The 16,721-nt window shown below is 28.7% G+C and overlaps 1 protein-coding gene across 4 annotated transcripts in view; it reads right to left on the bottom strand.

The window, feature by feature from the left end:
• LOC107451011 (uncharacterized) overlaps positions 1 to 16,608 on the bottom strand; it is a 105,524-nt gene extending 88,916 nt beyond the window's left edge. For 2 of the 4 annotated variants that reach the window (XM_043041100.3, XM_016066963.5), the window contains exons 1-2: positions 16,194 to 16,608; positions 7,777 to 7,902 (exon numbers count right to left, since the gene is read on the bottom strand). In XM_043041100.3, the coding sequence (XP_042897034.2) occupies positions 7,777 to 7,902; positions 16,194 to 16,346 (279 nt within the window). In that variant the 5' untranslated portion in view covers positions 16,347 to 16,608. The remainder of the gene's footprint in view (positions 1 to 7,776; positions 7,903 to 16,193) is intronic. The other 2 variants (XM_043041101.3, XM_071187556.2) reach the window with 1 other exon arrangement.
• Between the last annotated feature and the right edge of the window lie 113 nt (positions 16,609 to 16,721).

Here is a 16,721-nt window from a genome sequence, read left to right as displayed (position 1 = left end):
TATTTTCAGCTACCGAAATCTCCTCAAACTTTTACTATTTGCTGAATGGATTTTTACACAGTCTCAGTTAAAATTAAATCATAATAAGTTTATCAAACCAGCATTATTTCCAAACACTACTTTCTAATCATGCATTCAAATTTACTCTTTTACACACACTATGCATAATTCTGTGGCTGTGAGTGTTTATCAATCAGATTTTTGCAACTACTTTGTATTAAGTTCCTTCAAGTTTGTCATATCTAAATATTTTAAATGCAATTCAAATCCATATTTACGTAAATTTTAGATTATGAATTTGAATAAGCACTTTTTGACAACTACTTTGTATTAAGTTCCTCCAAGTTTGTCATATCTAAATATTTTAAATGCAATTCAAATCCATATTTACGTAAAATTTAGATAACGGATTTAAATAAGCACTTTTTGACAAATTACAATTTGTATCTATACTTGTGATTTAAACTGCCTATTTGATTCATGATTTATCTACCTTACAACAAATCCACAAAGTTTTATAGATCATATTTTCAGCATTGGAATTCTGGCCATACAGTTTTCAAATCTTAATATTTTGTATCTTAAAATAAATTAATCAATATTTTAAGTTTTTCTGTTTCATTTTTATTGCAATGCTATGTCTCAGATCCATATATTAGGACAGATTTAACACTAGCATTGAAAATTCTAATTTATGTTGAATTTGTTATGGTATGTATGAAATAGCACTGATGTGTGTATGTTATGTATGAAATAGCACTGATGTGTGTATGTTATGTATGAAATAACATTTATTACAACACATATTCATGTATATTGTTATACTTAACTAATTTATATAATTTGTTTCATTTATTGTTGTGTATGCACACTGTAGATTTGTTTGCAGAAAGACTTTTTATACTGATTGTGCATATATTTTCCTCAAAAGATTAGGCATTAATAAAAAGCATATTTATAATTTATAGAAATATTAAACTTAAATGCATAAAACTTAACAGAACATTTTGACAAAATACTTATGTGTCATGAACAAATGTTATCAAAATTGAGACCAAAATTTGGGAATTAGAAGAATTTTTTTTAATTAAGATGTTTGCAGAAAATTTTTTTATTCATCGAAGTCTAATTGTGATTTGCAAATTTTAGTCTCAAACAATAACTACTATATAAACTTAGGTTTAATAACTTACGCTTCTTAAATTATTTAATCTAAGAAAAGATTTAATAACTTAAAAATTCAATTGTCTGATACTCGTTCAATAATCAATATTGAAAATATATTTAGGCATGCATTTTTAAAACAAATCATAACTTAAAAATATGTTTGCTTTTATTTTCTTCTTAAGTTATAAGTATTAGTAAATATATATATATCAATTATGGCACATACTTAACAGATATAGATTGCATTTTATCTTTTAAGCATTCATTGAATATTTGGTTATTAAATTCTAATTTATTTACTTCAGTTAATTATACCATGAAAATAAAGATATGCAAAAATATAGATTCAGTTATTCAGAGTTATACAGACTCTCAAACATATTCTAAAAGAATCATCACTGTAATTAATTTTGAATTAAATAGATAAGAAATTTCTTTTTTAAATTTCAATTAAAATTCATCCCTATTTTTAATTTAAAAAAATACACTAAAATTTAGTTTAAATTGACTCTGCTGAAATTGTACATTTCAAATAAAATTTTGAAAAATTTAATTTTTAAAAATGACTGGTATTTTTTATCACAAATTCATTAATCTAAATAGCATACTTATTAAATGATTATTTTTCTATGTATATACTAGCAGTCAAATTTACTCTAGTTTTTTAATGTGGGAAATGCATAAGAGAAGCTGTCTATAGATCGTGGGGAAAACATTTTTTCTGTAAGAATCCTTGTTTTCTGTTATCCTGCATAAAACATGATTTAACTTGGTGGCTTTTGGCAGAATTTTTGCGGGCTTTCTGCTACATACTTTTAAAAATAACAAATATACATGTCTTTAGAAAGTAACAAAAATGCTAACTTCAAAAGAAAAAAAAACCATTCAGATTAAATAAAAAAATTTTTTTATTGAATATGTAATATTTTTTTATTCCAATATTATAGGCGATGTTCTCGCATTTTGTTGGGAAAAAACACAGTAATTATTTCCTTTTTCGCCAGTCATCATCACATTAAAAAAATAATTTTAAAAATCTTGAAATCCGTAGTAATAACCATCGAAAAAAAATGATGGCGAAACCACGTAAATCGAACTCTTCAAAAAGGGGTTACTAAATGTGTGTTTTCATTTCGAGATTCATTCTTTGTAATTAATAATATCGTATTCAGAATATCGGAGTTTAAAAGCTATGAAAAAATCAATAAAACTAAATTTCTGTATAAAAGAAAACCAAATTTTTTACTTCATTATTCTTTATTTTCCATTATTCTCAAATGAGAATAGAAAAATCACAAGCATTTTTATTTTTCATCCGATGCACAAGATATTCTTTGAATATAAAAAGAATTTTTTAATTCTCAAAGGAAAAATCTTTCTCCAAGAACTCGGTAGCATTCTGCAACAATGTCGCTACGATTCTACCACAGGGCTTGGTGGAATAGATGCTTTTTAAATATTAAGAGTTTAGTTGAAGAATACACAATGGCAGTATTCTCCCTAAGCATTTTTAGAAGGGCGGCACACCCTGCCTGTCCTTTGAACCCTATAAAAACACCCTCTTTGCCTTTTTGTAAAAATAAGCCACCATCCCTTAAAAACACTACCTTTTTATTCATTTTCCATTACGAAAAAAATTTATTCACTGTTTAAATATTAATTACACACAGGTCAAACTATGTGTTTATAGGTTTAATTCCGATTACTATAGCAAAGATTTACTTTGTTAGGATTATTCTCAACTCATTAAATTTTTGTAAGTATGTCTTTTTTCAGAGGGAGAATTATACATTTTGTAATGATTTTAAAATTATTTTTTTAAATAAATATTTTTTATTAAAGATATGCACTCCTAAATGTTTATTTTCTTATAATTCTCAATTTAAATTATAGAAAAAAATCTTTCAAGTTGTTTTTCAATTAATCCTTTTTTTTTAGTTTACTTTTTCTGAAAAAAATTTATGCACAGAAATTGCCTTTCAACATAGCTTTAATTATTTTAATAAACTACAAGTTTTTTTCATATTTTGATAATGAGAGAGAATTATTTTTTGAAACATACACATAAATAGTATAATAGGGTAATTTAAAATTAGTTGAGGATAAAATTCAGTTATGATGTAATATTACACATTTTCATACATTTTTACAGTGTTAAGTGCCCTTTCAAAACTCAAAGTGACCTTTCCTGAGAGACAGCGCCCTTCCCTTTTTAATTCCTAGGGAGAACTTCATAATGGGTAATAGAAAGAAGAAAAAATTCATAAATACTTTAATATATTTTGAATGTAGAAGATTACAGAAATTATGATATCGTGTCGCCTGGACGTGAATGTGAGTTACTTAACAAAATTAAAAATGAATAATAGACTAAATTAGATGAAGTTGATTTTGGATCTTTTACCCAGGATGACTAATTAAAGTGAGTATATTTATTTTATTAGAGTGGCATTACTAGGGTTTGCACAAAAAAACTGACCTGGCAATAATAGTTGCACTTGTTTTTAAAAGCACCTGAAAATGCTAGAATGCAACAACAAGTTAAAATTATAGTTGGCTCAAAAAATAATGGCAAAGAACAAGATAATGTGAAAAAAATCTAATAATGAAAAGATTGAGTGAAAACTTTAGACATTATAGATTTTAAATACAGAAGTTGTTACCACTGTACCCTAACCTGTAGCAGAAAATAACAACTTATTATGATATTTCACTAAATATAAAGGTATATCAAATATTAAAATTTTTATAGTAATTTGAAATACAAAATAAAGAATCTATAAAAAAAGTTGTATAAAAAAAAGATCGAATGTCTTATTTGATGGGTCAAATTTGACTGCATGATAATCGAATCAGTTAAAAACTGATTATGATTACTGTCAATAAATGTTATTAAAGTGATATTTTTGCCTTGTATTTTTTTTAACTGATTGAATCCCAGGAAATAAATGAATATGAAGATTTTAAAAATTTCCTGATCATAATTTGAAATTTAGAACTAAGGACAATATTTTAAGTTCGAGATAATTAAAATTAACTCTAATCAGACACAATTATAATTTACTAATCAGTAACTTGTTAAATATTTTCAACAAGTTACTGAAAATCAAAAACTTTAAATAATTAATAAGCAAACTATATAATACTAGCTCAGGAATCTATTAAAATAGAACAATTCAAAATGCGTTGGATAATATATATAAACTGAAAATAGTTAAAGATAAAAGGTATCGACCCAGACAATCCCTTTTTCATCCTCAAAGAAATTATATACAGAAACAAAAAAATGTAATATAGTATTCAGTTGTAAATAGTAATAGGTGGTGCCATAAATAAATTTATTGTAAACATCAAAAAGATAGTTTAAAATGTTTTTAAACTGGTATTTTTGGCCATAAAACTAATTATTGAAATAAGGCAAGCTGGAATTTAGAATAAATTATGTGATGAAATATTCCATTGAAAAGGGTAAATGAAATGACAAAAGATGTAATTTTCTATAAAATGTATAAACTTATAATTGATATTGATAAAGATATTAATATGATTAGCTATATCAGAAAATTGAGTCACCAAGATTTAGAAATAATATTGTGAAATTACAGGCTTTAACCATAAATGCTATCAAAGTTTGATTGGTTAGTTGAGTCATTGTGAAATGTCCAATGATTCCACAAGACTTAAGAAAGTACAGGTTTTTAAACACTTCAAATTTTTGGGTCCTTTTACCAAATGCAGTTCCTTATTAAAAATAATATAAACCCCTGTATAAAAGGTAAAAAAAAAAGAAGAAAAAAAAAAGCAAATAACATTAGTCAAGTAAAGCATAATTTTACATTAACAAATATGAAATGATTGTGTTTCCATAAAAATGGGGGGAAAAGTAATGGAAGTTTGAATTAATTAATACTAGGTATATAAAAACTCCCAAAATTACAGCATTTAAAGTTTTTTAATAAGTTTGTCATGATTTATTTTAAATGAAAGAAATACTACCAGTAATTCCGCTTGCATGCTATAATCTGTCAAATAAATAAAAAAATCTTAGAGGGAATACAAAAAATAAGTTATAACACATGCGTTGGGATGCGTAATTCTCAAGTATGAAAAAATACTGCGCGAACAAAATTATAACCAAACATTAAATATATATATGTTAGAATTTAATGCTAATTTCCCTCTTTCAACGTAAGCGAGTAGCTCACTTTGCACGATTGTGAATATCTAAACTTGGTCATTCTTCTAAATGCCTATTCTTCAATATTAATGTATTCATGTTCCAGCCCTCATAGCTACAGCTGCTTTTTACCTGTATAGGTATATGTTCTTCTGTCATTCTTTGTTATATTTAACAATAAAAGATGTCCCAACTAACTTTGCATTAATTATTCTGGAGACCCGCAAACAATATATAGTATATATATAAAAATATAAAAAATTTTATACAGTAGGGAACCGATTTTCCGGAACGATCGGGACCATCGCTATTCCGGATAACTGATTTTTCCGGTTTTCTGAATCGCTACAAAAAGCCGTTTTTTTAATTGTTAAACCCAACTAAAAAAAATTATTTGGAAATAATCTTGAAAAAACGAAGTAATACACTAATGATTGTTTCCAAAATGATGGTAAGGTAAACATCTTTCAAAAAAGAAAGAAAAATCCCAAAATCTTATGAGGAAAAAAACATTTTTTTTAAAAAAAATGTCGGGAAAATTTATCGAATTTCGTTCCGGTTTTTTGGTTTTCCGATTTACTGATTTCCGGATAACGGGTTCTGTACTGTAGTATCTAATGGAGAAAATTAAAATAATTCTGATAACTTGTTGCTTTTCTTTAATGCAAATGTCAATTAATCTGTCTTGATTAAAATCCTTGATAACCCAGTTTTAATCCTTTTCTTGTTTTGAATTTTTTTTTTTTGTCAATCAACGGAATAATTATGAATGTACAAATTAATAGATGGATGATGAGGTAGAAAATTCCTATTTTTAATAGGAACCCCCCTATTAATAAAAGGGACCTAGAAATTCAGAAATCCTAGATTTAATGACCCACAGTTTCCAAAGTCAAGCAAATCACTGACTACTCAAAGTTGTAATAAAAATTAAAAATTTGATTCAGTAACTATTTCTTCTGTTATATTCTGAGTTAGCTTAGTTTTACAAATCAATCAAGAAGGGGGATTTTACTTCTCTTGACTTGGCTTTTTATATTTCAGCGACAACACTTAAAGGTGTAAAACAAGTGAACATTATAAAATGTTAAGAAATTTCTAAAAAAAATTGACAAAGAATAGGAAAAAATCTAGAGTGCAAAAAAAAAAAAATTTAAGTGAGAATATTAAGTGAAATGGCATAAAAAAATTACTCTTAATGCTTTTAGAAACTTCCTTTGCCCATTTTATTGAAGCAATAAAATATCACTATCTATTTTAATAATAGATAATTTAGACGGTCCAGGTTTTTGCACTGAAGTCATAATTAATTTTGTTTAATTTCACATTTTCCTTTAACATTTTTGTTATTCTACTCTTCACATTTGGTTTTATCCTTTTAATTAATAATTTATTTTTCTAATCAAGATTGCAATAGAAGAAATTTTGCAAATGATGTACAATACCACAGGGGAAAAAAAGTAATTTCCAAAAATAAAGATAGATAGTCAAAGAAATAGTAAGAACAGTTTTGTTATAAAATTAACAAAATTTATTACCACAAAGAGTAACATTTAAAATAGTTTGAAAAAAATTGATTAAAATGAATTTAAAAAAATTATATGAAGAGAAAAAATAAAGAAAAATTAAATAAAAAATATTCTTTATTTCCAATATTTTTAGCTATTTAAAACAAATCTATATTAAAATAAAATTAAAATAAATTAACTAAGCACATGATAAACTAAGGAGCTAAATAAAGGTTAAAACATTCGAAATCTTCAAAAATCTCAAAATTCTACAGCAAAGAATATAAATTTTCACTTCATATGATGTTTTAAAAAATTAAAACAAAATGTGGAGAAAGATAGAAGGAAAAAGTCCAAGATGAAAATATAAAAAAATAAAAAAGATAGGTGATATTGCACGGTCAAAAAATTCTCTACCCTTTGATTCATCCATTAATATTAACATTTATATCTAAAATATCTATTTATATGCTTAATTTATACTGATATTTAAAACAAGAAAGGAGTTAATTTTGATAGCTTTCAAACTATTGCATCAAGGAAAGCTGAAATATAATTTGTGCAAGTATGAAATCAAAGGAAACTGAAAATCTGTTAAAGCAAGAAATTAGAGAAAAAAGAACAGATTTCAAAACTAATAAGTAAGCTGCAAGAACTTAATGATTTAGTGAAGGAATGAATATATTTGGTAGTGGTGAATATATTAAAGAGGTTAGCAATTTTAAGCAAAAAGGATATAACTTCATTTGCACAAAGCTTGACCATGAAATATTGGTTAGCCTATTAGAAAGTAATATTACTTTCTAGAAGATCCTCGTAGTGGAAAATATTGCAATATTTACTGCAGAGCATTGTAATTAAGTTTATTTTTAATATAAAAATAATCAACACACATAAGTTATAAATGGCATATGCAAATCAAACCTTTTCAAAAACAGCTGAGAAAAGACTAATTATCTGATCACTGAATAGAGTAAGATACTGTTTTCCAATATTCTTCATAATAGAATCCACAAGGTAAAGACATGGTAATTTCAAACTAGGATGAACCTAAAAAGCAACGAAAGTTTTTTTTAGAATCTTGTGATGAAATAAGTTCTATAACAAATCAGATACAAAAATATTAAAAGACGCATAAAAATTTTAACAATACTAAAGATAGGATATCACCAATTCACTACACACAGAATTCTATTAAACATATAATATAATAAAAAGATAATGGATAAAAAAAAAAGAACACTTCCAGGGGTCTGTCTAGGTTTTTCCGAGAGGTACCTATTTTGTGAAAATTTAGGCATAGGGAAGAGGGGGGCACCTTTCAACAGTTTTCACTTAAGAATTATTTGGGAAGCTTTATTCCTTTCAAAAGTTCTAATTTTTATTTATTAAATTGATATTTGAGGTAACCTCTCAATTTTTTCCAAAGGTCTAAGCCAAAGACAAAGTACCTAATTTTACATATTTAGTGAACCATGTATTTTGTTGAAATCTACCCCTCCTGGGGGGTAGTTTTCAACAGGTGGTGGGGCACATTTCAACAATCAAAAAGAACGCAACAATATCATACATTTCGGAAAATTAACCTTATTCATATAACAATAAAAATAATGAATGAACATACTGGATTGATTTAGGTTTTTTCTACATTATTTTGTCTTTAATAAAATCAAAGTTTCCACAGCAATGGTGTTCTCACTTTAACATGGCGTTGTGGTTTGTGTGTGTCGTCGATCCCGAGAGCTATGCCGGCGGGAGCTTCGGCTCCTGGTAGGGTCACCCAAGCCGGACAGGTCGGAGGGGAGACACCAGACAAAGAGGAACACCCTGGTCCTCCAGGTTGGGGATTAGGCGTGAGGCTAACAACCTCACCCTGTAAAAAAAAACAAAAAAAAAACAATTGTTATGAGTTCTCAAAGAGCTAATATGCCTGGACAGATTTCTCGGAGACGAACTGGAAAAGGATTTAAGGAACTGAGAGTAGGATCATGGAACATTCGCTCTTTGAACAGGAATAAAGGGCTACAAATGCCGATTGATCAAATTGAAAACTATGAAATCAATATACTGGCCATCCAAGAAGTCAGATGGACTGGAGATGGAATAATTGAAAAGAAAAATCACACAGTTATCTATAGTTGTGATAAGAAAAAACATATTTGGAACAGGCTTTATCCTGAGTAAAAGGATTAGGCCATTATTAATAGATTATGTCACCAAATCATCCAGACTATGTAAAATTAGGATTAACGCAGCTTTTTCAACTAGAGTTTCATTACTTTTCATGCTCCAACTGAAGACAAGGACAGTGTGGAAAAGGAGCTCTTTTATGAAGAACTGCATGCTTTATATGCATCCTGCCCAAAAAATGATGTCAAAGTGTTACTAGGGGATGCAAATGCAAAAAATGGAAAGGAAAAGGAATTTAGATCAATAATTGGCAAATTTAGTCTCCATGACACTACAAGCGACAATGGAAAGCGACTTATTGACTTTGCTGCAGATCATAATATGATCATACCAAGCACAATGTTCCAGCATAAGAAGATACATAAAATGACCTGGTGATCTCCTGATGGGATCATATTCAATCAAATAGACCATTCTTGATTGATTCCAGGCATAAATCGGATATTGAGGACGTAAGAACCTACCGAGGTGCCAACTTAGATTTAGACCACTTCTTAATAATAGCAAAACTACGAGCTAGAATCTCCAACATTCGAAAGATTCGAGGAAAATGTTTGGAAAAGTTTGATTGTAAACAACAAAAAGATGAGGAAATTAAGCTCAAATTCCAGAATCAAATTGACAGTAACCTTAAAGACTCTAAGGATAACCATAGGGAGGAAGATAGCATAAACGATAAGAAGGAAACAATCTTTAAGACTGGTAATGAGGTTGTTGGTAAAGTTAAGAAAACTAAAAGGAAAGATTGGTTTGATAGTGAATGCTACATGGCAACAGAAAAAAAGAATGAAGCATACAAAGATGCTGAATAAGAGACATTCTAGAAATGCTGAGATTAAATACAAAGAGGCAAGAAGGGAGGAGAAGAGAATTCATAAAACAAAGAAGAATGCATTTCTCGAGGATCTTTTAAAAATTGTTGAACATTTAAGGGGATCTAATGAAAGTAGAGCTTTCTTTCGGGAAATAAACCTAGGACAAAGGGAATTCAAACCCAGAACTACCTCATGTCGTGACAAGAATGGAGCAATCTTGACTAACAAAATGCAGGTATTGGAGAGATGGAATGAGCATTTTTATGAACTACTGAATGGAGCTAGCGATGAACATGAACCACCTACAGAAGACATTGGAATTTATAACCAACATATTGTGGAACCACCAACATTAGAAGAAGTCGATGGGGGGAATAAAAAAGCTAAAGGACAATAAAGCACCAGGCCCCGATGAAATCCCATCAGAATTTCTAAAAAGTGGGGGGGGAACAAGTGTCACGAAGAAAATATATGATCTGGTACGAGCTATATGAGAGCAAGAATTAATCCCTGAAGAGTGGAAAACCAGCATGACCTGTGTGATACATAAGAAAGGAGATATACTAGATTGATCAAACTACAGAGGAATTAGCTTGCTCTGTACAAGTTATAAAGAATTTTCTAACATCCTTTTCAAAAGACTCTCCCCACTTGTCAAGAATATAATTGGAGATTATCAGACTGGATTCAGGAAGGGGTGCTCCATCACAGAGCAAATTTTGGAGAAGACAATAGAATTTGGTATTGACACGCACCATCTGTTTATTGATTTTAAAACAGCCTATGATAGTATTAGCCGAAAAACTCTAATATCAGCCTTAAGAGAATTTAATATACCGGAGAAACTAGTGAAGTTGATTAGCTTGACACTAAGTGAAACCAAAATCATGGTAATAGTCTTTCCCATCCAATAGAAATTAAAAATGGTGTACGACAGGGAGATGCCTTGGCATGTCTCCTCTTTAATCTAACATTAGAAAAAATAGTAAGGGACTCAAACATCAACACCCGAGGAAATATCTTCAACAAATCAGTTCAAATATTGGCTTTTGCTGATGATTTAGATATTATCGCTCGAATGTAGACAGCACTAACACAATCCTTTTTATGTCTGGAGAAGGAAGCCATTAAGATGGGATTAAGAATCAATGAAAATAAAACTAAATATATGCCTTGCACAAAAGCTGGCTATGAAGAAACACAGTTTGAAATTGGAGCATACAAATTCGAAGTCGTTGATAGCTTTACCTATTTGGGGTCTAAGATTAACAATAAAAACGACACTACACAAGAAAAACACATGAGAATCACAATGGCCAATAAGTGTTTTTATGGTCTAAGAAAATATCTTAAGTCAAGCCTAATAAGATTTGAATGTCCCTATGACTCTGACATCCAAGAGCTGGAGACAGAACAATGCGGAGGAAGGGTAACTAGCACAATACCATTATCCTTAGCAAACAGCACAGCATCTAGTGTACAGTGACATTCATGATTGTCCATCACCAAAAGTATTTTATTTTCTGTTGAACCTCGTGTATGCTTTTTAATATGCTTGAGAACCTTGAGAAAAAGAAGTTCAGTCATGTATCCACTTTTGGGACTGTTGACTAAACTTAAACTACCTGGTGGTGGTCCAAATAACATAGAGTCATGGAACCTTACCCTCGCAAAAACAAATACGGGAGGAACAGTATTTCCTAAAGTATTGATTATCATGCTTCCTCGCTCTCCAGAAACTACCTGCCACACCTGACGAGCTCCTAACTTGGCAACAACATTCAGAGCTGGAACAACTGTTAAAACTCCAGTTTCATCCAAGTTATATATTTGATCAACTGTAAAATGACTGAAAGTAAGAGCTCTCTCATAATTGTTGAAAAATTCTTCAACATTTTCTTTATTAAAAGCTGCAGCTCTTGTGAAGCTGGTGTTTTACGTTTTTTTTAAAAGTAAGCTGTGGGTGACATTTCATAAAACCTTTAACCCAGTCAATTCCAGAAGTTTTATTTTTGTCCCAGCTACTTGGAATTTTGGAGTTGAAACGCTTTGCGTAATCATAGGCAAGTTGTCGAACTTGTCTGTAAGCTAGATCATAATTAAGAATTGAACGTGTGATTATGTATTCACAAAGCAGGGTTTCTTGCTGGACATCAAAAGCTTGTTGAATTGTATATTTAGAGCTGTAGCATTTTGTGTTAACTGCACATTTTTGGTTTCACCAACCAAGCCATTATTTGACTTTCATTTTTTTTAATCTATAAAATAAAGCTGAAAAGTCAATTCCAAATAAGTCTGCAGCTGCTCTTAAAGGTGCACTATTTCTTGCTGAATCTATAGCTTGTTGAATTGTATATTTAGAGCTGTAGCATTTTGTGTTAGCTGTACATTTTTGGTTTCACCAACCAAACCATTATTTGACTTTCGTTTTTCTTAATCTATAAAATAAAGCTGAAAAGTCCATTCCAAATAAGTCTGCAGCTGCTCTTAAAGGTGCACTATTTCTGACAGCTTCCATTGCTTTTCTTCACTAACTTCTGGTTTAGTGAGTTTTTTTTTTTAAATGTTCGCACCATTTTTAACTGTAAGAAGGTAAAATAACAGGATTCATCATTTTATTAAATATAATGTTACATCGTAAACTTTTCAATTTTCTTAAAATTAAATTTTTATTCTAAATCAAATTTTCTTGAATATTTTTATAAAATTTGAAAATAATTATTTTATTGAATCTTTTAATGAATTCCTTGTTAATAAATTCTATTTTCATCAACAATGCAACTAACTGAATCTTGATTTTAAGCTTTTAAAAAAATTTCATATAACTTAAATTTTTTTTACAAACATGCTTCCTTGAACACATTCACATGTTTTTCAAAAAATTTAGAATAATGCCTTACAGAAAAAGTTGAGTATTTTAAATGTAACAACTGTAATTAATGGGCTTTTTGCAGACTGACTTTTACAAGATTGCTTAACAAAAAAATAATAAGCCCGGGGCACCTTTCAACACTGTTGAAATCTGCCCCTGGTACAGACATTTTGGTTCAAGTATTATCAACCACTTTAAAAAAATACTTTTTACAAATAAATAATACAGTTAGAAGCAGATTTAAATAAACTAGTAGATGATTAAATGTCACTTCCCTCATTAAAAGATTACTGGTAGATAAACAGTTTTAAAATCAAAACTGCCTTTTGACTTTTGGAATGTTAAAACCTGTTCCACAGTGTAACACAACAGTGGTAAAAAGAAAGTGCTTAAAACTAAATGTCAACAGTTATGCATAATTAAAGCTTATTGTCTGGCATATTGGCCAATCATTAAGCAATATTAAAAGGCAGAAATCGTAGTTGTTGAGAGGTGCCCCATGTTGAAATATACTCCTCCCCTCTCCCCTAATTTGTGAAAATTAAAAATTTTATTAAAAAATCAGCACAAAAATATGGACTTATCGTTTCTATCGTAGTATTTTGTGAAACTAGTTTTTCCTAAAGTTGAATTTGTGAAGGTACTGCTAAACAGTAATAAATTTGGCCTAGACAAATGCCTGATTTTTTATAAAATATTTCTACAACCATAACTCTTAATAACCTAACTATAACTCTTCCAATAAACAGACTATTAACATTCCCACTTATTAGAAGAGTTTCCTTCAATAATGTAAATAAATACTATCCTGGTGTAATATCAGAAAATAATTTTTATTGATTGTGATGCACTTTATTTTTTTTTTTTAAATGAGAATTAATAAATTAGAATTATAAATGTTAAAATAGCATAGCAATAGAAGTTTGGAAATATATTATAAAATATTTGATTTGGGTTCAGTTTCCACCATCTTATAGCAGTTTCGATAAAAAAAATTTAAGAACTCACTTTATTTTTTATAGATTGATTCCAGTTGTCTAAATTTATAATATATGTCATGGATGTGTGGAGAATCGAACTCTATTACAATAGTCATGTCTGCAATAGGTTTCAAGAAATTAATCATATTTTCAACACAAACCCAAAATACATAATCAAGCAGTTGTCTTTTTATGTCAGAGGAAAGATAAGCTTCTTGACTAACAGCTAAGTTTTAAAGAAAAGGCTCTGCAAACAAAATAAATTGCTACCCTACCTTGTTTTCCATTTAATGAAATTCTGTGTCAGAATGGTTGTGATTAAATAAGGCTTGTAATACTTTTATCTGTTTTAATAATATCAACTGCATTTCAAACGTCATACAGTCTAAAACCTCAACAACAGCGCTAGAAAGAAGCAAAATGTGATGGTCCAAGAATTATAATTGAAGGATATTTTCCCTAAACTCTGGATAATGCAGCTTTCACACTGATGTTTTCTCTCTAATAACCACAATAAAGTTTTCAGATCTGTTTTTCAATAACATTTAAAATAAGTACAGACAAATAGGTTACATTGGGTCTTATTTTTTATTATAACAAAATCAACAAAAAGTAGTTCAGGTGTAGAAGCTACAATGTTTATTTTTCAAATTTCTCCACCCATCACATTACAAATATAAGTCCGAGTTTTGCCTTCCACTTTAATATATTGAGCATACAAGTAAGTAGAAGCAACACCATATCTTATAAGTGGAATGAATGCAGGTCAGATCTCCTTAAAAAATTCTAGCCACAGAAGATGTTCAATCATGGTAGACATTTACAAATATGGCTTTTATGAGGCTTTGTTTAAGAATTTAGTTTGCTTGAGTTTTCAGATGATCTACAAAAGATTGTAAACCTAAGCTTCTTTGTGAAAATAAGCATGAAGGTTGCAACTTCATTTTGTGTTAAATCAGATAGTTCAGATGAGAACAGTCGAGCACTGTTACAACTACTTAAAGGTTGGTTCGATACATATTGACATACTTGCATCTTAATTACACATTTTCTTAGAAGTTTGATAAGGCTTACCAATATTATGACAATCAAGAATTTTCTGAAAATCAACAGGACATGTAAACAACACTTTTTCATTTTTTTTTTTGGCATTGGAATGTTTAGATGCTTAAGTACTTTTTTTACAGTACTTGTTTTCTAATGCTTTATTTTTCTGTTTGAAAAAATCAAAAGCTGGACTTTTCTTTTATACTATTCTGAAATAAATTCTTCAATATATTATCAAATTCACTATCCCTGAAAAAACAACTTCTCTCACGTAAATATACAAGTTCAACTGACTCATTAGTCAATTTATCTGTTAGTCAGCAAATTGTGGAAAATTAACATTTTTCCAAATAGTAACCGAAAACAAAACCAAGGAATCTTTCTCAAATAAAAAAAATATATTGCTTTTATAGGCACCAACAAAAACAGGAAAGGACATTTATTTAGAATATTAAATAGAAATAAGTAAATTTTGTTAGAAATATATTTTAGTTAGATTTAATGCTCTTTCTTAAAATTTATCTCCGAAAATAAGTTTTTTATTTTTCCTGCATCTAAATGATCTATAATTCTTTCTTTGTTCCATATTTAGTTTTTATACTATGCTGTTTTGCTGAAGAAAAAAACTCTTATTTCAAATTAGCTGAATACTTTTTTATGAGTTTTCAATCAATATTTGTATGATTTTGACAGGATTAAAAAATACATATAAAAGCTTAAAAATTTCAATTTTTTAATGTACTATTATAAATCACTAAATGAATTTTTTGCCTGATTATATTTTTAAAAAAAATTCCTGTTTTTGATGTAACAATTTTCACCGGACTAGCTGCAATTAAAAGGTTAATATCATGGATTTTAATGGGAATATTTTGGCATTTATAGCCAATTTAATAAAAATAAAATACTTTTATAGATCAAGAAACAAAATAAACAAATTGAGAGTTTTTAAAGAGTGAAACCATACTTTTATCTTTTTAATTTAATAGGTTACTTGGGAAGCCAAGCAGAGTATCTCCATTTAATATTGAATAAATAGAGGTAGGGAAGAAAATACATAGTAGCTCAAATTGAGTCCATAATGAACAGTTAATGGGTTAATAAAACTGAGATTACCCTATTCTAGGTTAAAATAAACTATTATTAAAGAATTACAACTAATATATCAACAATATTATTAAACAGTTTCTTTGGTTCAAATTATTATTTCTAGACTTTTGTAATAAGATTCTAGCTTCTGCTCCTTTCAAGTTTCAAAATAAATCAATAATTAAATTAATCCATTAAACCGTTTTATTCACAAATGAAATTCTACAAACACAATGATAAACTTTTCACTTACAAGCTAAACTAAAAATTGCTATTTAAATATATATATATATATATATATATATATATGTTCATCATTCTAAGAAATTGATAATCTATCGAACTTACTTCCATAATGTGGTCAACAATAGTATCTACTATCGCTGAAGAATACTTAATATTTTCCTCTGCTATCATAGTTAGCATGGTAATATGAGGTTTGCTATTGCAATTTAGATCAAGAAGCGATGATCTATAATCTTCAGCAACAGCTTTTGCCATGCTGGCAGGAAAAGATATGAAGTTATAGGACGTTCACAGATTATAGTTACAAATATAACGGCATGCTGTGTTCAACTCTAAAATCATTAATAGTTGCAGACAAAATAAAAGCAAATCTTGAGTGATACAGGCTGTTAACGTGGATTAATAATTCCCTTCTGGTTTTGAAACATATTTTTTCTCATCATTTACAATTAGAACTTAGAATCGAATCCTGCTTCCCATTACTGTTCACTAACTTACCTATGCTAAATATAGCCTATATATTATTAATTCAGTTAGATGAAAAAACAGTTTGATGAACTTATTTTATTAAAAAGAAACATAATGTAAGTAAAAATTTTACGATTTATATTTCATTATTTAATTAATATA

Source organism: Parasteatoda tepidariorum, chromosome 11 (assembly GCF_982258835.1).
Source record: "Parasteatoda tepidariorum strain Cologne lab strain chromosome 11, Ptep-v5.0, whole genome shotgun sequence".
Lineage (NCBI taxonomy): Eukaryota > Metazoa > Arthropoda > Arachnida > Araneae > Theridiidae > Parasteatoda > Parasteatoda tepidariorum.
The sequence above is the reverse complement of the archived record's forward strand: the minus strand, read 5'-3'. Positions and strand labels throughout refer to the sequence as shown.